This window comes from Plectropomus leopardus, chromosome 11 (genome assembly GCF_026936395.1).
Source record: "Plectropomus leopardus strain MGB_pleo_1.0 chromosome 11, ASM2693639v1, whole genome shotgun sequence".
Taxonomy (NCBI): domain Eukaryota; kingdom Metazoa; phylum Chordata; class Actinopteri; order Perciformes; family Serranidae; genus Plectropomus; species Plectropomus leopardus.
This window is the reverse complement of record NC_142186.1, coordinates 30,745,255-30,767,008: the sequence shown is the minus strand read 5'-3', so window position 1 is coordinate 30,767,008 and position 21,754 is coordinate 30,745,255. Positions and strand designations below refer to the sequence as shown.

The 21,754-nt window shown below is 40.8% G+C and overlaps 1 protein-coding gene across 2 annotated transcripts in view; it reads left to right on the top strand.

Annotated features, from left to right (window-relative positions):
• The first annotated feature begins 433 nt into the window (after positions 1 to 433).
• The window catches only part of nr2f5 (nuclear receptor subfamily 2, group F, member 5), a 30,412-nt gene continuing 9,091 nt past the window's right edge, over positions 434 to 21,754 (top strand). Inside the window, exons 1-3 of one of the 2 annotated variants that reach the window (XM_042490656.2) lie at positions 434 to 1,600; positions 17,986 to 18,266; positions 20,704 to 20,950. In XM_042490656.2, the coding sequence (XP_042346590.1) occupies positions 1,222 to 1,600; positions 17,986 to 18,266; positions 20,704 to 20,950 (907 nt within the window). In that variant the 5' untranslated portion in view covers positions 434 to 1,221. The remainder of the gene's footprint in view (positions 1,601 to 17,985; positions 18,267 to 20,703; positions 20,951 to 21,754) is intronic. The other variant, XM_042490657.2, reaches the window with a different exon arrangement.

Here is a 21,754-nt window from a genome sequence, read left to right as displayed (position 1 = left end):
AATGAAGTAAAAGTTCCTCAAATTTGTACTACAGTAGTTGAGTAAATGTACTTAGTTACATCCCACCACTGTGCAGCACTTACAGTTTCCATGGCTTATTTAACCTTTTTAAAAGTTATTTCTTATAAAAACAGGTTTGTTATTATACTGGTTTGTGCGCTTAAGGTGCACGTTATTCTCAATGGGCTCCTGCAGTAAACCACTTCAAACTACTTGTATCACAACAACCGCTACTGTCAGTCAAACTCATCCTAATCGGCCACCGTCCAATCAGAATGCGCCTTACTTTTTTAACAGACTTTCTGAGCCAATCACAGGCGGCCCTCAGTGTCTCCCTTGTCCCACCGACGGGCGGGGACATGACCTTATTTGGGGTTTATGACCTTATATGGAGCGCTGCCAGGGGGGCAGCAGGAGGAGGCAGCCTGCTGGTGACACTTTCCCCCAAATTGTAGCTTTGGCTCTCGGAGACGGGACAGACAGTCTTCACGGGGTGAAGCGAAACACTCAACGACTGTTGTGCGCGTGAAGCGTCGCTTGGACGATCACGGAGGATATTTTGGCTGCGTAAATACTCCAAAAGCTGACTGGGGCGCGCAACAACAACAGGAACAAGGATTGCCTCGAGACTGCGCTTCATAGGTTTCCACCGCGAGCCTGCTCGGACTTAATAAATCGTTACTGAACAACGTGAAATGCGGTCAGTTTTGACTCGCGCGTGTCTTTCGGGAGGCAGAATTTATCTTGCGTGAAGCCAAACGCAGCTTTGGCGCGGTGGATAAACTGGAGCGACCGGCTGAGAATCGAAACGTTGTTGTCTCTTCCACTCCTTTTTTTTCTAAATCCAAACGCAAGTTAGATATCGTTTTATTTTGACAGCTGACTTATTGGACTGACTTTTTCCAACCACTCTGAGGAACAACGTGTTTATGGATTGCTGCGCAGCGAGTAACACCGGGAGTTGTAGGCTGCGCTCGTGTGCATCGATCATGTTGATACCTCGCTGTTGCAGTAAACTTTGATAGATGTTTACAGAAGGAACTCAGTGATTTAGATACATTTCAGAAAAAATAAGCTCATTTAAACTCAGATTGACCTCGGGAGGAAGTGGGAAGCGCCTTTTTTCTGCCCTCCCTAGTTTTCCCCCCCAAGACGTCAGGACGGATCTGTATCACTTCTTCTTCTGTGATTTAAACAAAGACCAAAGTGTTTGGGGATAGCATGGCAATGGTAGTAAACCAGTGGCCAGAGAACATTTCTGCTGATCCGGGCTCGCAGCTCCAGATATGCGGCCAGGAGCCTGGCGGGGCACCGGGAACCCCCAACGGTTCCACCCCGGGGAACGACGCACTTTCCGGGGACAAGATCCCCAACGTGGACTGCATGGTGTGCGGGGACAAGTCCAGTGGGAAGCATTATGGCCAGTTCACCTGCGAGGGATGCAAAAGCTTCTTTAAGCGCTCGGTGAGGCGGAACCTGTCGTACACCTGCCGGGGGAACCGAGACTGTCCCATCGACCAGCACCACCGGAACCAGTGTCAGTACTGCCGGCTGAAGAAGTGCCTCAAAGTCGGCATGAGAAGAGAGGGTAAGGGCATAGGTGTGTGATGGATGTCAGCGCAAGGTTGTGGCATTGTCAATTTTGTGCGTAAATTTGTGCGTAATGTTGTGAAATATCAATCTTAACAGGCCATTACGCGCGGAGCTCAGCCATAAAAGATTTTATTGTCTTAAAACAACTCTTAACATTGGCTTGAACTCTTGTTTCCGGTGTGCTTTCACTTAATTTATTACTTTTATAGAGACTATATATTTGCAAAAAAAAAAAAAAAAAGAACACAAAGGCGCAGATTATCGTATTTGATGCAAGAAAACTAAAAAAAAAAATCGATTTTTTGATTGGAGCCTGCAATCTTACCACATTCTCTTGCTATAACCAAAAATGTAATTTGTCCTCTCACATGTCAAACAAAAAGTGCCAAATTTTGTGCGTAAAATACGCGCCACATTCAGCGATGCCTGTTGATCCACTGCTTACGCGCTCCACAGTTTATCGTCACTCTTGTTTTGGGTAAATAATCAGCCACCACCTGCTTATTTCGCATTCATCCACCAAATCTAAACCATCCACCCTGGTGTGCGCTCTGCTCCGCGTGTGAGATCCCTCCTTTGTCCCCCTGTTTTAATTATGCTGTTTGCTCACCGACACCCGGAGCCGCTATAAGAGGATGCCGCTACATTTGTGGTATTGTGTTGGATTAACAACGGGTCAGTTAGTGCCAAAGAGGAGCGGCGGAGACGTGTCGGTGCAGAGGGGCGCTCCCCTTATTAATTATCATTCAGCATCCCATTCGCGAGGGATGGGCTGGTGCATATTTTAAAATGTTTTAAACCAAATGGAGCCTTTAATTTCTTTCTCTAACCATCTGTGATGGTTAATGATGGATTTGTTGTTGTGTTGTCTTTTTTTATTGTTTATGCGCTTTGGATGGACTTCTGAGTTAGATGCAACAGTTTTAATCATCAATAGGCAGGTAGAGTTTGTAGAAATATTAGATTTACAGTGTAATATATTTTGGCAATGAGTGATAATGCAAACAGCGACGTGCGCGCCTGTCATTGTCACACACTTAAAACACAGGTGAGCCGCGGGCAATAAGGCTTTAACTGTCTTATGAGCGCAAAAGTCTGCGTCTTAAATGAAGCTGTCACACTTCGCCTCGTGTATTTTCACTCTCAGAGACGGAATAGGGTCAGCTGCAGCTTCCCAGTGTGCAATCGTGCTCAAGGACACTTGGGCAGGGGATGTTTAAGGACAGATAGTCTCTCCACAACGACCCCGCCGCCCTTTGTTCTCAGCCTGAGCCGCAGTGTAAATACACAGACGGTGGAAATACCCGTCCTCATAGAGCCTCAGATGAGATGATCCCTCAAGGGTTACCGCTAGTGCACGGCTCTGCCTGTGTGTGTGTGTGTGTGTGTGTGTGTGTGTGTGTGTGTGTGTGTGTGTGTGTGTGTGTGTGTGTGTGCGCGCGCACTGTACACACAGTCTAACCTCATGTAAAACACCCGTAAGCCACAGTGAGACTTAAAATATGACTTAAATCATAAAACCAGCCGAGAAGTATCAGTGATATATGTATTTTAATCTGTATTTTCTATGCAAATCCACTAATGTTAATTATCTTAATTGGTGATAAATTAACAGTTAGATATCCGAAAAAGTTATTTTGCACGCAAAGTAAAAGGTTTAAGCCCTTTAACTTTTAACTTTTTTTTTTTGAAGAAAAACGTCCTAGCATTCAGCTCAGTTAGCTAATGTTTTGTTAAAAATGGCATTTTTACAGTCTTGCAGCCCTGAAGGCTGCCTGGTGTTCATGAGACAAGATCTCTTGCACGCTTTAAGAATCACATGCAGTCTTGCTATTTATATATGAGATAACAATATGACAGGCTGTAGACCAGTCCACTGTAAAATGGATTCACCATAACAAATAGGTGAATGTATTAAAAATAACTGGGAAGTGTTTTTAGTTCACAGGAATTATTTATTTCAGTTCAGTTTGAGATCATAAAAAAAAAAATTAATGTGTTAAAATAAGTCAAGAAATTCTTCAATTGCAGATCATTCTGATTATTTTTAGATATAAGGTATTAAAACTCATTATCTGCTCATTATCTGTTTTTGCAGTGCTGGCTTATAGATGTGCGCAAAAGGGTTTAAATGTGGAGCAGGTCAACTTACATTGGCTGAGCTCATCTGTTGGTGCATTTGAGGTCAGCAGGATTAATCCGTGTCCTTAAATCCTCTTTGTCGGCTGACTTCTGTTTATCAGCATTCATTTGTCTACTTAGGAAAATTTGGTTTGGACACATGTGCTGTCCGGCAGTTTCCACAAAGGAGAAACCCCCCCCCCCCCCAAAAAAAACATAATTAATGGTCATGAATAGTTTAAGTGTTAAATCAGAGGCAGAGAAAGGTGGTGATCACAATTAATCATCAGTAATTGGCATTTTCACTTTAAGTCAATCACAGATGTTCAGTTGTCATTAGTTATTTAATCATGACTCCCGTTAATTTCATGAGTTAGAAATCACAACAAAGACACATTTAAATATTTGTGTAAACATAAATATTCAGAAATATTCAAAAGAAAATCTCTGCATCTTTATTTCATGATGACATCTACAGTAAATTAAACACCGCTGCATCTTAGAATCCAAAAATTGAGTGTGTCAACTGAAAAGTTTCAGGACTATTAAAGCATACACACACATACAGACACACACACACTCACACACCCACACACATGCTGTCATCGTCCTCCCCTGAGGTCATACATAAGTCATGTTTCATCTGCATTATTCATCAGGTTCACATAAGGTTGCCAAGGCGATGGACGCAGTGTTTATTCTCAGTTATGATCCAGGTGAAATATGCATTTGATGTTCGTGTTTTCAAACAGTTTGCAAAAGTTCCTGAAAAGATGCTGTTTAGATAAAGCAGAAAATATAAAGTGATAAAGCAGTTTGTTGAGCTCAAATAGCTTGTCATGCTATAAATGATTTAAAAAGCTTTTTACTCGGAGCATATAGGTCATAATGTACCTCACAGCACAACAGAGTCTGAGGCAAAGTACTGGTGGGTTGAACAAGTAACATCATTACGATAATTGGCATGTTTTGACTGTATTTCCACAGAAATGACGTACATAAGGCCATGTTAAGATAATGTATCTCCACCCTTTCCTCAAATCAGCAAGAGAAAATTTGATATCGGTTGTGACAGCAGTGTTTCATATCCCTGACACTGCTGCATGACTTTTCAGTTTAGACAGAATTTGCTTCCTGAGGAAGACGCGCTAAAAGTTTCATGAGTTGACCCGCGTCAGATTTAGAAACTTGTTCGCTTTCAACTGAGTGTTTCCCTTTTTTTTTCCCCCAATGGGGAACGTTTGACCTCTTTCTGCAGTCTGCTGTGTAGAACATAATATCATTTGTTTGGAGACTTTTATCCTGAGCACCTTTCAGCACAACATTTCTGTGCTGCTGCCCTCAGTGGGAATCAAACCCCCAGAAAAAAAAAAAAAAAACCTTGGCAGCATTGTGTCACCACGCAGCTCCACAGAACCTCCTCTTGTTTCTCTGTCAGCGCAGTTTCTGGGTTGAATAGGAAGCGGAGAGGCAAAGAGAATCAGCCTGACAGTTCCTTTGAACTGGAGTGAATGTTTTAATTTTGAAACAGCCCACAAGGACGAGCTACCGACTGCACTGAGGACAGAAAGACACGTGTGGTAGTTTACTGCTCTGTTAAATGCATGTGTACACAATGATTAATGTTGTGTGTGTGTGTGTGTGTCATGTGTCGTACACCTGGGCAGCTATGAGCACACCAAATACATGCAGACACACACAGAGTGTAGTGGTGGAATGGAACTAAATGTATTTGCTGAAGAACTGTAATTAACTACCAATTTGAGGTACTTTTACTTTTCTTGAGCATTTCAGTTTCGTGCAACTTTATACTTCTGCTCCACTATATGTGTGTGACAGCTTTATTTACTTTCCGATATTATTTTTTGAGCCCAGTCAACAGAAGAAAATATTGGAATTGTTCTATTCTGCAAACAACAAAAAAGTTGCATTACATTGCATTTGTACTTTTTATACATATACTGTAAATGTCTCTAAAGTGATGTGGTATATGATCAGATGTTGTCATCAGAAGGTGGCGGGGACAGTGGATGACCTGCTAGATGTACGTATTTCACGTCATGTGTTTTGCTGACTCTTGGGCTGTTGCTCCAACTACAGGCTGTATTTCTGCATTTTTTGCATTGCTTGCAATCCATGCAGACACAAAGAGTATAGAGCTGATCAAGAGACAGACCCGCCCCCCATTCGCTCTCTCAAACTTGGAACAAAATCCGGCCAAACTGTAAAAACTGGGCAGTGCTGATAAACGAATATAATATAACCGAATATAAACCAAGCTTATGTTACTGCACTACCTATTTCTCACCTAAAATGTTTTCAGAAACATATTTTAATGCCATGTTTAGCTGTAAGAGTGAGAGTTTGTGAAAAGGAACTGGGTGCCATACTGCTCCCTGCACAGTAAAAACAGAGGTAAAAAAAGAAAAATAGCGATCAAACAGTAAAACTAAGCAGCGTTGATAAACCAAAATTCTGTTACTGAGTTGCATATTTCTCGCCTTAATATTTTTTTATTAACATGTTTTAGCTTAGGGTTTAACTGTAACACGAGATCTGGCCGACTGCCATTGTGTCCTATGGACCGGGTCACATTATATCACCCACCAGCGGGGGCATTTATTGGTCTGATGCAATGCAGTGCATTCTGGTAGTTGTAGGTTTTCTGCCTTTTGAGCAAAAACCAATGCCACAGTCTTTTTTCAAATGTTTTCTCTGGTTATGTGGTTATGCAATTCTATAGAGGGCCTAGTTTTATGTGAGGACTGTCTTTATATGTGAAATACTGAATTAATTCCTTCACTCAGATTGCACAAAAAGTAATGCCATGATGTTGGATGTGACGAAGACTGTGATAAAAGAATGCACATCCTACTGTTCTGATCGCATAAAAGAGTAAATTTTTTAACTCAAATTTTTATACATAGGTGGGTGAGTGGTTTATGCTATAAAATTTATCCTAAAATTGCAAAAAATTGCAATGTATTGCTTTGCTTACAGTATAACAGTTTATTGCAATCAGGGCTCCTGCAAATCTTTAAAACGTCCTAACAGGCATTGGATTTATTAAGCTAAAAATAAGGCCCTTATTGGTAAATTAATCTTTCAAAAGTCTTAAAAATGCTCTTACATGGAAAGCAGGATTTCATGAATTGTTGTTTCTGACAGTGCAGTGTAAAATCTCAAAATAATTGGTAACGTCTTTTTTTCTTTCATTTTTTAAATACATTTGTCTTAAAAAAAGTCATCATCATGTGAATCCAAACAGTGACTCTCACATACAGACTGAGAAACAGAAAATTGTTTTTTACAACATTTGCCATAAAGTCATTTTTTATGTTACAATAAACATTTGGGCAAAATAAAATTGTCCCTCCTAAATTTTAGTTATTTGTTTGGTCTTAAACTTAATTCCTTGTGGTATTAAAAGTCCTAAATCTACCTTGTCTTAAAATGCAGGAACCCTGATTGCATTATATTGAATAATAACCCCCGTATCGTGATAGGTATCGTATTGCCAGATTGTTTCCAGTTCACAGCCCTGACAGCAAAAAGTCTCAACATCCATTTGTATGACAGGAATCTGTAATACCCACTGTGAGCGTGCGCTGTGGGAAGTCTGCTGCCTCCTCTGACCCATATTGCACTCTGACAAAATACCAACAGCAGCGGAAAATATAGGTCAACCAAAACTAAAACATTAATAACAGACGGGCTCAAGTCAAAGTCAAAATGTGTGAACCGGCCGGGGGCCTCTCCGGTGAGTAAATACGCCACTGGAGCGCTAAAGTCTAACAGACAGCGTGTATTGACTAATCCAGACTCCACAGTGGGTAATTTAACGCCAAAACACCGCAGTGTGTGGCTCCGAAAACCTTTACTTATCCCAGTAATTTAGCTATTGACAAAATCAAATACTTAACCCCTGTCACTGCACTCATAGCAATTATCAGAGGCCTCTCGGAGGAAAATGGCTCCCATTCACGTATCACTCAGCCTCCATTAAAGTGATACACTGGAGCTCATGACGTGATCTCCAAGGCTAACTAATATTATCGAACAAATGAATGATGCCGCTTTTTAATGCTTTGGAACACATCAAGGTGAAAAGGGCTTCAATGACCTCTTCCCTACAAAGGTGATATCTCTTTCTTTCATCCCACTGTATCGCTAATGGGACCAATGTAACGTGACCCCTCTCAGGTGCGTTCAGTCAATCACTCTGACAGACTGACTGGACTGTTTTGCTTGTGACTTAAGTAGCTCAACCTGTTTTTGTGTGTCACTCTGGGTCACATGAAATAACACAAACACTTGAGAAAGAGGCGCAGAGTTTGTCAGAAACATTTAACCCCCCCCCCCCACAATGAGGCTTCTCCTTCAGTCTGCCGCACATCCGTTCTCTAATACGGGCCCTGTGGGGGAATCTGGGCGCATTTATAATTTAGGCATTTAGTTGATGATCTTATACATGCTCACTGAGTGGGACTGCAGCGGCAGTAATGATGAAAGAAAAGCAGAAGAAGCCACGATGTAACAATAACAGCTGCAAAAAATGATTCCAGTTTGTCCCCATTTGGAATCAACAATTTTCTATTGACATTTTACTAAATATGGGATATTGCCCAGTCAAGTTTTTAACTTGTAAAATAATGGAGGTTCTCTCTGTGGCCTCATGACCTCAGTTGTATTATTAACTAGTCATTTTACCCAAATCCGACCCCTAAAAACACTCAGATTTCTCCAATAACCCTTGTAGTTTACATAAACCCCGTCCTCAGAAAAAATGCTGGCATTCTACATTTCTGCAAACTACAAATATGTTACATTTATACGTTTCATATGTATTTATCGTATCAGCATATTAAGGTGAAGGTGTGCCACCTTGGCGTGGCACCTGTCAAGCTGCAGATCGCTGTTCGAGACCAATAAAAAACACAACTGGTTGTGTTTTAGCGACTCTTTGCTTTGTTTTAAGCAGCTTTTTAGGCAACAAACTTGGAGTTTTTGCGACCCTTTGCTGTGTTTCTCCAGGGATAGTGCCATGGGAAGCAGGTGTTTTCTTTAATGAGACAGTTTTTCAAGCCATGATTGTGCCATAAAAGTGGGTATTTTAAGCCAAAACATGCCCTTTTCTTCAGCAAAACCAAATGCTTTTTGTGCATTAACCTAACCACAGTGTTAATAAAATGCAAAGTTTTAATGTATTGGCTACATAATGATGCACAAACTCACCTCCACTGTATTGTTGCGGTGGCATAAGGCTCAGTGGCAAATAGCGTTTTTTGTTTTCGTTTTGCATTTTTTCTGAGTAGGCTTTCACGATAAAAAAAAAACTGTTTTTGGTGCATAACAACAATTAAAAAGAAACATAAATAAAATATAACCCCCCCCACTAAAAATATTTTAAAAATACAATATTTCTGTTATCTCATAATCTAAAAAAAACATGCATGGTAGGTACCTGTACTGATTGTTGAAATATATGTTTTGGGTGAACTGGCCCTTTAAATGTTTTTCCATATTTCTGTAAAAGTATTTAGCAGCACAAAATTGCCTTAAAATTAGTTTAAAAAATTTAAATATTTCAAATCATAGTCCCTGTTTTTGCTGTATAAAGACGACAGCACATTTCAGATAAAGCCTGACAGCTAAAACGAGTTTAAACGAACACATGTATGAACAGATGTCTCCTCCAAAGGCTAAACTCACAGAGAAGACATGAACGTGGCCCTGCTGTGGCCGACTGTGTGGTAAATAAAGAGGATGGGGGAGGGCTGGTGTGTGTAAGTGTAAATCAGGATAGGGTGAATCAGAGTCACTGAGTTCGGGGTGAATTTGGTTTACTAATTAATTCAGGAACTGCCTCATCAAAGTCTGAGAGAGAGAGAGACTGAGGCATCCGCGCACAGTAAAATCTACCAAAGTTTCTCACGCAACCCTCCTTTGCCCTCCATGTCTCTGTCTCTTTATGTCTGTGTCACTGTTTTCCCTCTCGTTCCTGCTCTGCCTCCGGTTTTTCTGCACTCTCGTTCTGTTGTGTCTCTCATGTTTCGCCGCGTACCTCTGCTCTTTCATGTTCGACACACAGCTGAGGACACAGTCGGTCCTATTTCAGTGTGCACATGGCTTGTTAGTAAGGTCAGTAGTAATAGTAATGTTGTCATTTATAATATCCATTTTGCTTTGCTCTTTTCTTTTTTAGCGCATTGAAACCTGGATTGACATCACTTTTTTGTGCTGCCCTCAGACCCCTTTCAGATGTATGTGAATCTCTGAAACCTGTGCAAATTGGTTTCATTTCTTTCAAAAACAAGGGAAAAGGCAATGGGAAAATTTGCAAGAAATACTCTGCAATAAGTATATATTTAAATATATATGTTACAAAAGTATACTTTTTAAGCACATTTCTCATTTTTTTACTTTTCTTTTTTATTAACTAATTTTCAGATAATGTTCTTGTTTTTACTAATTTCTTGCTTATTTTTGGCTCTCATTAAGTTGCTCACTGCCTTCGTTCCATGTTTTTGAAAGAAATCAAGCAAATCAATTTTCCCTCATTGGGGTGCAACATTTCACAATTCCCATCCCTACTGCGCTGTGGAGCAACTTTTGTACCATTAAACACTTTGATTTCCTCCTTAAAGATACAAAGAACAGCATCTACTTACCTTCATACTAGTAACTATAATCAGCACATTGCAACAGTGTCTTTTAACTTAAATTATTTTTCAAGACTTTTTGACCACTAGGAGGAAGCTTACGTATTACCTAATTCAAAAGTTTAATTTGGTGTACTTGCTAACAAACAGTAGCTGTGCTCCACTAACTTAACCATGTCAGGGCCAGGAGAGCTGTTTAAATCGAGTGTAATCTGTCGGCCAGAGGTGTCAACCACGTAATTGTCGGCTGAAAAAACAAACATCAGTCTTTCTAGAGGACAAAGGCCATTATAGTTTTCCTAATTGACATATAATTGCCTACATGGACAGCAATGTTCACAATATGATTTTATTTGAGCTTGTGCCACTCTTGCTGCTCAAATTTAGCGGTGAATTCTGCGTATCTGCCAGCTATGATACCTGTGAAATGGTGCGCTGACTCCGCCCACGTGGCGCACCACAGGCTTGAAAATGGTGCGCAGCCTCTGTCTGTCAGCTCTTAGTGCTGAGCAGTTTGTGTGCAGTCAGTGAGGTTTTTAGCTCTTTTGAAAGCAGTGCAGAACAGTAACCTTTACTAGCTTAAAAAATAGAACTGTGAGCTGAAAGATGCCAAGAAATCTCCATAGAGTAGTCACGTGATCCATTTTTAATGTAAAAATATTGATTATAGCCTTTCCAGGCTGTTGCAAAATTGTGGTCGCAACTACGCAAATTCAGGCAATCCTTGTAAATTCAGCATGACTTTTTTTCATCAATTTTTTGCAATCACTGCAACTTCATCACAAATTTAACAATTTAAAAGAGGTAAAATCCCATTTCACTGTAGTACTGTGAGTAGCACAGTCATTTGCTCAGCTTCTCTCTCTCTCTTTCTGTTTATCATGAGACGACTGCTGCAGGGCGGCGCTCTGTGCCTGGGACAGAGTCTCACACACAGTGACAGGGCTAACTGTTGGCATCACATGGCTAATGATACCCAGCAGCTTTTAATGGGTTTAACGCTGGAGAAAAGGTGTCTCAGTTTTGGTGTGAGATTGTTGGGGCTGTTTAACGGCTTGGTATCGGATGTTAGCTGCTGCTGCTGCTGTGTTAGCTCATGCTAACTGGGTAGAGAGAGCAGGAGGAGAGCCGTTCATTGAGACAGTCCTTCAGCGCGAACGACAGCAGCAGCTGATCATTTGACGATCTGCTGCTGCCCCCCCACACCTACCTCACCATCACAAATAGATTCTAATTTTGTGGGAAACACAGAATGCTCTCAATACTCGGCTCCAAATATGAGACAACATTTAAGCTACTTTCGCCATTTTCACTTGTCCCCACAATTCATTGCAAAAAACTCCTAAACACCTAAAAATGCTGGCATTCTACATTTCTGCAAAACCATGCAACACGTGTGATGGACAAATTATACGCGAGAACTTCATAGTAGCCTCAAAACCAGGAATTCAAACACACATCCCCCTAACTTTTCCTGCTCAGTAACATCCCGTTGTTTGTCTCTTCCTTTCTTTATCTCTTTAACTCTCTCCTGGTTTACACATTAGCTCCTCTCTGCCTCTCATTGGGAGCTTTGCCCTGCTGCGGAGCGGTGACCTGCAGGTCAAAGATCAGGGCCAAAATAAAACCGGGAGAGCCACGGGGATATTACCTCGGTGTCACATCACAAACTGCCCTCTCAGCTGGATCACACTCATGTACATTTAGGCTTGCAGTGACACACATATAGGCACTAAAATATTTAAAATTATATCTTTGTTTTACCTTTCAAAGACAAGCAGCAGTTAAAATTACTTATTTTAAGCTTTACAGCCATGCATTGTGAATTATTTGCAGCATTTTCTAATGTTAACCTCTCTACACAAACACACACACACGCAGACTCGGCTGAGTGGTGGCGAGATGTGACACGCAGAGACAGGCGCAGGTTCACGCCGGGTAAAGTGTTTGTTTTTCGCTCGCCAGTGGAAGCTTTAGAAATGGAAAAATCTACTTATTAAACGCAACTGTCAGACTGAGCCAAATCTATAATGCGTCTGTGTTGCCCCGGCACTGTGACCTTTTAGTCCAAATGTTGATAGGCCTTAATTGTATTTAGCTGCTGTAATTCCACTAACAGTCTGACCCAGAGGCTAATCCAGGGCAGCCAGGCAGCGAACTGTGCACTCTGCCAGCTGCCATTTGCTGAAGTGGCATTTTGAAAGTCGCAGCTGAAATGTCCCATGGTACCTCTGTTTGCACGCACTTTCCTCTTCGTTCTCCTGCCCTCATTTCATGCCCTACCTACGTGCATGGGATGCTGTTTTGTTTTGGGTTTTAGGGATTTGTAGGTCTTTTTTGTGATTATTTTTAGCACCCTCTTGTTGGTATCATTATGTTTGCCTGAGAAGAATGCATTTTCAAATGTATTATTTCACACTTTTTCGTCCCCTCTTGTGTACTGATGGTAAGCTCAGTCAATTATATTAACCCTTTGAAAACTGGATCGACATCATTCAGATGCCTTTCACAAGCTATTTGACCCCTTGAGACCTATGCAAAGTGGTTTGATTTCTTTAGAAAACATGCTTTAGAAAACATGCAGGCATGTCTTGTTGAGTTGTTTGCTGCCTTCTCCCAATGTTTTTGAAAGAAATCAAACCAATTTCCTCAGGTTTTTAAGCTAAGCCCAAGTGCACAAATTAAAAATCAGGAATCAGTTTATGGCAGACACCCAAATCTGACTTTATACTCCCATCCCCCTCTTTGTTCCCCATCGCTCTGACCCTGCTTTCCTTTTTTTATCTTATCCTCGGGCATCTGTTTCTCTGTAATGTCATTTCTGTCTCTGTGGCTCTCTCTCTGCCCTCCTCTGTGTCAAGATACTACATGTCTCTGTCTCTGTCCTTCTCTCTATTCCTTTAGACCTTTCTGTAATCACCCCTCTCTCGTCCTTTCCTTTCTCTCTGCTCCTCCGTCTCATTCGTCCAGCTGTAGGCGAGCGAAAACAGAGAGCGATGTGTCTGAGCGCTCAAGTGCTCTGCCTCTCAGCCACGAGTGACCCCCACAATGAGGCTTTTGAAAAGTCAAGTGGATCAAGTAGATTCGCCACCATCTGCAGGATTAACCACTAATCAATATGAGAGCAGATTAATAGCTGTGAATTCACGGAACAGAGACACGACAGGCAGCGGCGGCGTCCCAACAGGTCATGGAATTTATGGATTGAATTTTGAAGAATTTGACATATTCGCCATGAAAGTTCTGGATTATTATTTATTTTTAAATGCTTAGTTTGTCAGATAGGAGCCCAGAAGAGGTGGAAACCTAAGCTCTTTTTTTTAATTCTTTTTTTTTTTCCTTTTTTTAGATGACATTAACAAGCCAGGGCAGAGTGACAGTTTTAGGTTATGGAAGTGCTCTGACTTAGATGTGGACAGTCAGGGAAGAGTCTTTTGAGACTGTCCTCTCTGGGAGCATGACAGAATCAGTCCTTTCAGCAAGTGCCCCAAAATGACACATGCTCAAGTCTCCAGCAGCCCTAGAAGTTATGACTGTTGTGAGCAAAGGAGGAAGTCGGGTGTCGTTATTATTAGGGCTGTGCTGAACTCAAAATGATGGTGGTAGAATCAGATTTGGCCGTTCAATATAAATATTCAGTGATTCATTTTGTTTTTTCATGTAAAGTTTTACAGTTTAAATGGAGCTCAGCATGGCAGCGGCATTCATGTGATATAATGAACAAGCTAATGGCGCTAACAATAGATCACAACATTTTTTGCAGACACTAGATATTAACAAAATTCATACAATATCGTATTGCGTTGCTGTGAGCTGTAAATTTACCACTTCTAAGCAGTAGAGAGAGATGTTATCTCGGAGCCATACAGTGCAAAGACTCTCTTCCTCTTTGCTGCTACATTGCATCCGGTGCAGCCTCTACCAAAGAGTAGCATGACAGTCAAGACCACTTACTCTGCAGTAAAATCTGGGGACCAAAACATCTGCAGAAGCACACTGATGAGCAAGAAAACCTTCAAAAAGCAATTGCATGACTTGAAGCTACCTCAGTCAACTAACTCAGGGGGCAGCCCTAGTTGTTGTAGAACGACAAAGTTTATGCCAGTAGAGTGCCCCACGGATGACGTTTTTCTGTTTTCTTCATCAAAAAACCAATGGGATTTTTCCATTGGATTTTTAATCACTGCAGAAAATACAGTCTGTGGTACACAAATGTTTACGAATCTAACACCATTTTTTCAGCAGGATAATTTCAGGATAATAACACCTTCAGGATTTTTGAAGCCTAAATGTAATCCCCAGAAGTAACAAGGTAACATCAGGCTATAAACTAGCAAAGCTGTAATGTGTTCGGTGTGATGACGTTCTGTAGTCTTATCTAGTCACTTGTTAGCAACCGACTTTTTTAAGACACATTAAAGCTTCAAAATTCAATAGTGGGGAATTCGGTGATTATTTTATGTCATAGAACAAAATACGATAGTCTCTTAGGCTTGTGTTAACCACAGACCTTATGGAAGGCATCTAACCAAAAAAAAAACTATTCCAAAAACACATTGACTTCGAAATGAGGAGATAGGAGGTGCTGAAATGGTGATGAATTTCCAGGATTTAGGACTCATTGGTAGGGCACTCAATATTAGATTTCAGTTTTAAAAATTGTTGTCTCTGTTAGTCACTTAGACACAAAGACACGGGAATGTAGTCTGAGTCAAAAATACTGAAGTTTTCCTTTAACCATGTACTTATTTCAACTCAAACCACAACATTTCTTCAACCCTGACCACATTTTCTGGCCCAAACTGTAACCGTAGCTTTGTCAGATGAGTTAATTTTCAAAGCTTTTTTAATAAACTGCAGGACATCATGAGCTTGTGCTTTCCAATGTGTCATTCTAAAGGACAGGTAGAAACAAGTAGTTTGATGTTTAATTTGGAGGACTTGTTGAGGAGTTCACTAACTTGCATTACAATAACATTCGTGACTGACAGCAGCAGCATTGTATGATTTATCAGGTAATCTTTGCGGAAACTGCAGCGCCTCACTCTTTCAACCCCTGCTGCTCAAAGCAACGTTTCGTATTCTTTAGTTTGTGAAACCCTGCAAAGACAGACACGTGTGTCTTATCCGACAGCCGTCCTTTGCAAAGCGAGACGTGAGCCGCCGCGGTGCGAGTGACAAGGAATCTCCCGTTGTGCAACGTCTTTGTGACAGGCAACACCTCCTCACAGCTCAGCCACGGCGAGACTGTTTACCAAAGGAGACCGCATTCTTTTCCAGGAACACGCGGGTTGACACAAGTTCACAGGGAAAACTAGTAGTTTGAGGTCAACACCTTTTGTGCAGAGATATTTTTTTTCTCCTCCGAGGGTCGGCTAGAATTAAAGGCATTTTTATAACGTTCTTGAGTGATTTGACCTCTCGTTTTTCAGACGTGCCATGGTGCGTACGATTGACACAGCTGCCGTGTGTGAGGTGACAGGTGATGCAGAGTTGAAAAGCATTTTCCAAACCCCCCCCTTCCCCCTTTTCACCTCCTGCTTCCACCTGTCTCTTTATGTAAACCACCGCTCTCTATCTAAAGCCTCATCTCATGCTATATTCAAATATATTGAACTCTGCACCTGTCTTCTCTCTGCCCTCAATCTCCCTCTTCTCAACTTATCACCTCCCACACTCTCCCTCTCCACCTTATCTCACCGTTTCACCCTTTTACCTCATTTTTCCCCTCACACACGGCCCCCACCCTTTGCGTTCCCTCTGTCCCCCCTCCTATCTCTCTCTGTGTAACAGTAGATGGAGTTATTAGTCAGACAGTGGGGATGACTGAACAGGTGTTTTCCAAATGGGCCTTTGAGCACTCGCCGCATCATCATCGCTCCACAGGGGGGGTTGGGTGTTTGTGTGTACGAGAGCTTGGCCTCTGCGTGCCCTTTTCGCCTCGGGCTGAGCCATTTGCCAGTAGAGGGTGAAGGAGGAGGAGGGTGGGGGCGTGTAACCGTATGTATTCATGCATGTGTGGCGCATGAGTGTGTATGCACGCAGAATGTCGGTGCATTACATATGTAGGTGTGAAGACGCGTTATATCTTTACCAGCTGCTGCTTGTCATTACTCATTGATGCACAACAGCAGCGCAGAAATGGCCTTGGCCCCAGCCGCTTTCCACCGCTCCGCTGGAAAGACGAGCGCTGACATATTTAGGAGTCAGAGAAATGTTCCTGTCTCCACACTTTTTTGCCCCTTTGACCCCATTGTGCAAAAAAACCCCTCAGCCAGCGCATTTGACATGCCCAATTTCACTCTTTCTTTTCTGCCTTCATCTCTCTGCAGGTTTTTAGGTTTCACTTCAGTGTACATGCACAGGATAGAGATCAGGTTTTGGTGAATTACAGCACTGCTAAATCATAAGAGTAATAACAACCTGTTGACAGATATTTATCATCTGACATATGCAAAGAGAGGAAATAAGGAACAAGGTCTGTCAAAGATACATTTTTCAAAATCTCAATTAATCACTGAATTTCAATAGTTAACCACATTTTATCACCTTTTTTACAGTTCCATTATTTTGGTCATATTAACCCTTTGAAACATGGATTTACATTAGTTTACAGTGAGAAGAAAATTACCTTAGAATGACAGGGAGGAGGGTTATTGAAGATTGTTTATTTATTTAATTTCAGATTTTTTTTTTAATTAATTTTTTTAGGATTTTCTGGTTTATTTTTGATTTTTTAATTTTTGCTTGATTTCAGGCGATTTTCATGTTACTTTTTTGCTCTTTTTTTCAGCCATGTTTTGTCAAGTTGCTCGTTCTCCACATGTTTTTGAAAGAAATCAAGCAAATTTCCTTTGGTTTGAAAGGGTAAACAATGTCAAGCAAGTCTTAATAGATTGTCTTGATTGGAAATCAAATGACAGCATTTGTTAACTGATGTCGACTGCTCTGCAGCAATGTGGTTCTTTCATTTAGTTTCACAGGTCTGTGGTGATTCATACACTACAAAAGAGTACTTTGTCGTATTTGCCGATGTGGTTGCTGGCTGACATCAGTCTGATTAGCTGCACCTGTATGCTTAGCTGGTACATTTGGGGCAATTTCATGACTCTTCAGCCCCAATATGCAGAAATATTCAAATACAATAGGTGAGAATTCATACTGCATGAAAAAACCTGCAGGGATTTTTCCCCAAACTGCCTGGGACTAGCACAAAGTGGGCAGGTCTGTAAGGGGGATACTCATAGGTACCAGTCAAACCTGTTTTCAGTCAGATGTCTTGAGGTCAGAGGTCTGAAATGGCCATGCCGTTTTTCCTTCGCCAAAACTGAACCAACTTTGAAATGTTATTCCACCCCCTTAAACAAAAGCTAGCTAGTATTATATGATACTACCATCATCACTCTAGCTTTAAAACTCCTCTCAAAGACAGAATTGTCAGCTGTGATCGCCCGTGATTAACACGATAAAAAATGTATTCGTTATGTATGAACTTTTTATTCACAGCACGATTAACACTGACAGCCCTAACAGAAACATGTAATTGTGGATTCATATTTCGGATTTATGTGGCTGATTTCTCATCTTCACCTGTCTTATTCTCCATCAGCTGTGCAACGAGGACGTACATCGAATTCCCAGAGCAGCCCGGGACAGTACCTGACCAACGGCACCGACCCGTACAATGGCCAGCCCTACCTATCCGGCTTCATTTCTCTGCTGCTGCGCGCCGAGCCCTACCCCACATCTCGCTACGGGGCCCAGTGCATGCAGGGAAACAACCTGATGGGCATCGAGAACATCTGCGAGCTGGCGGCGAGGCTGCTCTTCAGTGCTGTTGAGTGGGCCAAGAACATCCCTTTCTTCCCTGATCTGCAGCTCATGGATCAGGTAAGTCTGCTACTTCAATGTCTGACTAGAATTCAAATAGAAAATATCCAACCAGCAACGTTTAAGGAATAGTTTGACATTTTGGGATATTCTTTTTCTTGTCAAAATCAGATGAGATGATTAAAATTACTCTTACATCTTACAGTAGATAGTAATAATAATAATAATACTAATAGATTTATTCATGGAACAAAATCAAAAACTCCTTTTCCACCAAAGGAAAGCTTTAGTCTAATGAAAGACCACAGTTTCATGAAGTCTGATCTATAACAGATTTCTTATATAACATCTCACCCTCTGCTTTCACTTTAAAAAGAATCAACCTTTTAGTTATTTTTTTCTTTTTATTTTTTTTTTTAAATTTCGATCTTCACTCAGTAGCATATGAAAATAAATGTGTTCAGTTATTGTCCACTGAAGGCAGTAACATGTAGACACATATAGATTTACACCAGCTGTAAGGTCTTGGCACTGAAAGAAACCACCTGACCTATAAATATTCACGTGCACCTTGGGCAGACACAGTCATCATCACAAATATATCATGCTATAGCTGCACCATATCATTAATATATCATTTAATGTCATGTCAGGGTGAAGAATAGATCTGTCCTGTCTCTCTCAGTCAGTGTTGTAGAGCTGAAGCGCTGCGTCTCTGGTTTCTATGAACCTGCTTCCTGTGATTCTTTTCAAACAGCTATCAGCACAAATCTTAACTTAACTGCATCTAAATCTTACAGTATGTGTCGATTATCCAGAGTGGAAAAAATAATGTAAGTAATTAACCATTATTATCCATGTTGCTACAAATGTGGGTAATAACACCCCTGTGTTTATTCATATCCTCGCAAAACAGCTCTGTCCTGTGACTGTTTTACCTTATATATAAAATCACTTTTTAAAATTTATGTTCCTTTGAATCATTGCAAAATATTGCATTTTTTGGCCTTCTTTATGAACTGTGATTTGCACAAATAATTTGCACTTTGGAGTTTTCAATTGCGTTCAAATAAGAATTTAACTCTTTCCAGCGGTTTCTGACATTATTTTGTCGACCCACATTTAGTGTTTAAGACTTTCATGGTTAAATAATTGCTCAGAAAACATCTGGGTATTAAAACAAATATTATTATCAGCTACACTGACTCTTAAAACAATGAAAGCGGAAGGGTTTTTTTTTTCGTTAAACAAATATTTTATGACGATAATTAACACTTGAAATTATTTTTAAATAAAAATGTGTAAAAAGTCCACATTTTTTATATATTTTGATATAATAAATAACTAAAGTGAAATGCATTACAAAAGAATCAATCAAAAACAAAAACAAAAACAATGTGCTGAACTCAAAACAAAAACAATCGTCTTTTTCAGAGGTTTTTTTAAATAGCGATAATTTGTGCAGCTTGTCACATCCACTTTTCATCTGTATGACCTTTAAAAGTTACATTAAACGCTTCATCACGTTAATTTGTCCGTACAGTCAGATTCCGACAGTTGAGAGCTCTTTGTGAGCTTTGTGCAACATGCCTGGTTTTGTGTGTTTCCTTCTTCCTTCAATGAATGAATATATTATTTGTTGGGAAAATTTTGTGCATGAATGGAGCTCCTATTCTCTTTATGGTTTGCATTTCCTCATTGATAATGTGACCAAATTCTGACCATGCCCAGAGGCAGTTTGGCTTGTTGGATGTTTCATTCGTCTGTTGTTCTTTGCACTTAGTATTCATTTGTATTTCTGCTACTGAACAGTAGTAGAACAGTTTGACGTGTGGATTTTAGGTGGAAATGGGGTCTAAAGCTGCCTGTACTGGAACAAAAGGCTATTTAAAGTGTGCACACCTTGAACAATTCCAAAACGCGCTGCAAATTTTTTTGACATTGTTACTGTTAGCTACATTTTACCTGATTTGACCCATCTTTAGTGTTTGTCTCCATTGGTTTCATATTTCCAGGCATGGGAAACCTGGAAAATCATGGCATTACACTATTACATTTTCTGGCCAGGAAAAGTCATGGAATTGATAAAAAAATATCATTGAAAGTTTTGGAAAAGTCATGGAATTTTGTTGTACGTAATGAAAAGGTTAAAGTAATCTAATCTTTCATGGATAACCTATTATGTAATGTACTATAACATCAAATTTAGTAGCTGTAGCTGACGATGTCACATGGCTCTAATATGTGCGATTTGTGATGTTTTATGTTCCATCTCTCCCTTCTTGTTTGCCCGCTTGCTGAAATTATGTTTAAATTAAGTTTAAATCTGATATGTTGGGCTGGATACGCAGGGCAAGACAATAAATATTGTTTTGGGTCATTAAAGTGATGAAAAGGTTTGAAATTTTGTCTGTGTAAATGTGAGGGAACCCTGAATTTCAGATTTAAAAAAGCATTAATATCCTGTAATAACCAGTCTGCACTCTTTGTATTTTAGGTGGCTCTGTTGCGCATGTCATGGAGCGAGCTCTTCGTCCTCAACGCCGCCCAGTGCTCCATGCCACTCCATGTGGCTCCTCTGCTGGCAGCGGCGGGCCTGCACGCGTCGCCCATGTCAGCAGAGCGCGTGGTGGCCTTCATGGACCACATCCGCGTCTTCCAGGAGCAGGTGGAGAAGCTGAAGGCGCTGCAGGTCGACACGGCTGAATATTCCTGCCTCAAGTCCATCGTGCTCTTCACGTCTGGTGAGTTTGAATGAAGATGTAGAGAGTGGAGAGTCACAGTGAAACTGCACGAAATGTTGATGGTGTCAAGTAATGTTAAAAGAGGTTTTTGAGGTGGGATTTAACTGTGGTGGACGGCTCCTGAGCAGGGAATCGAAAGTTTAAAAAGGATAAGTAATTTATCACCCTAAATGTCAAATTAATGGTGTTACTGCTTGGGATTTTCATGCAGGTTGAAACACATTCTCACCCCCAACTGTCAGTGGCCCTACTCATCCAAATGACGCTCTAAGTACCCCTACTGAGTCAGTTTTGGATGCTTAGGGGCGGCGTGCCAATTTAAGCTCATTACATTGTGTCTTTCCTAAAATACTCGTACGTGCACTTTCTACTCTTTAAAGTCATTTTTAAATCAAACTTTGAATGTTTTTTTTCTAATGCTGTGTTCACACTGACACAAAAAGGCCAAACCAACAACATTAAATTTGACTCGCTGTTGCATTGTTGCTCAAGAGCTGGTTAACATAATTACATGGTCTCAGGGGTGTGTGTCTGCTACTTTCTACAAAGCACCTCAACTGAAAGTTTGTAGATGCTCAAAAGATATCTGTGTTTTAATCAGTGTCTGAGCCTAATTTTAACGTCACATTTCACCACCCTGTGTGCACCGCAATGCATAGAAAGGCAGCATAGCGTCAGCTAACTAAGCTAAATATCATAGCAACGCAGCCAGAAACAAAAAAAATGTTATTGGTTGACATTTCAACGTGTCATTAGACTGTTGATTAAAAAAGCTGAGGCCAGCTCAACACTTTCCCCTCCCCC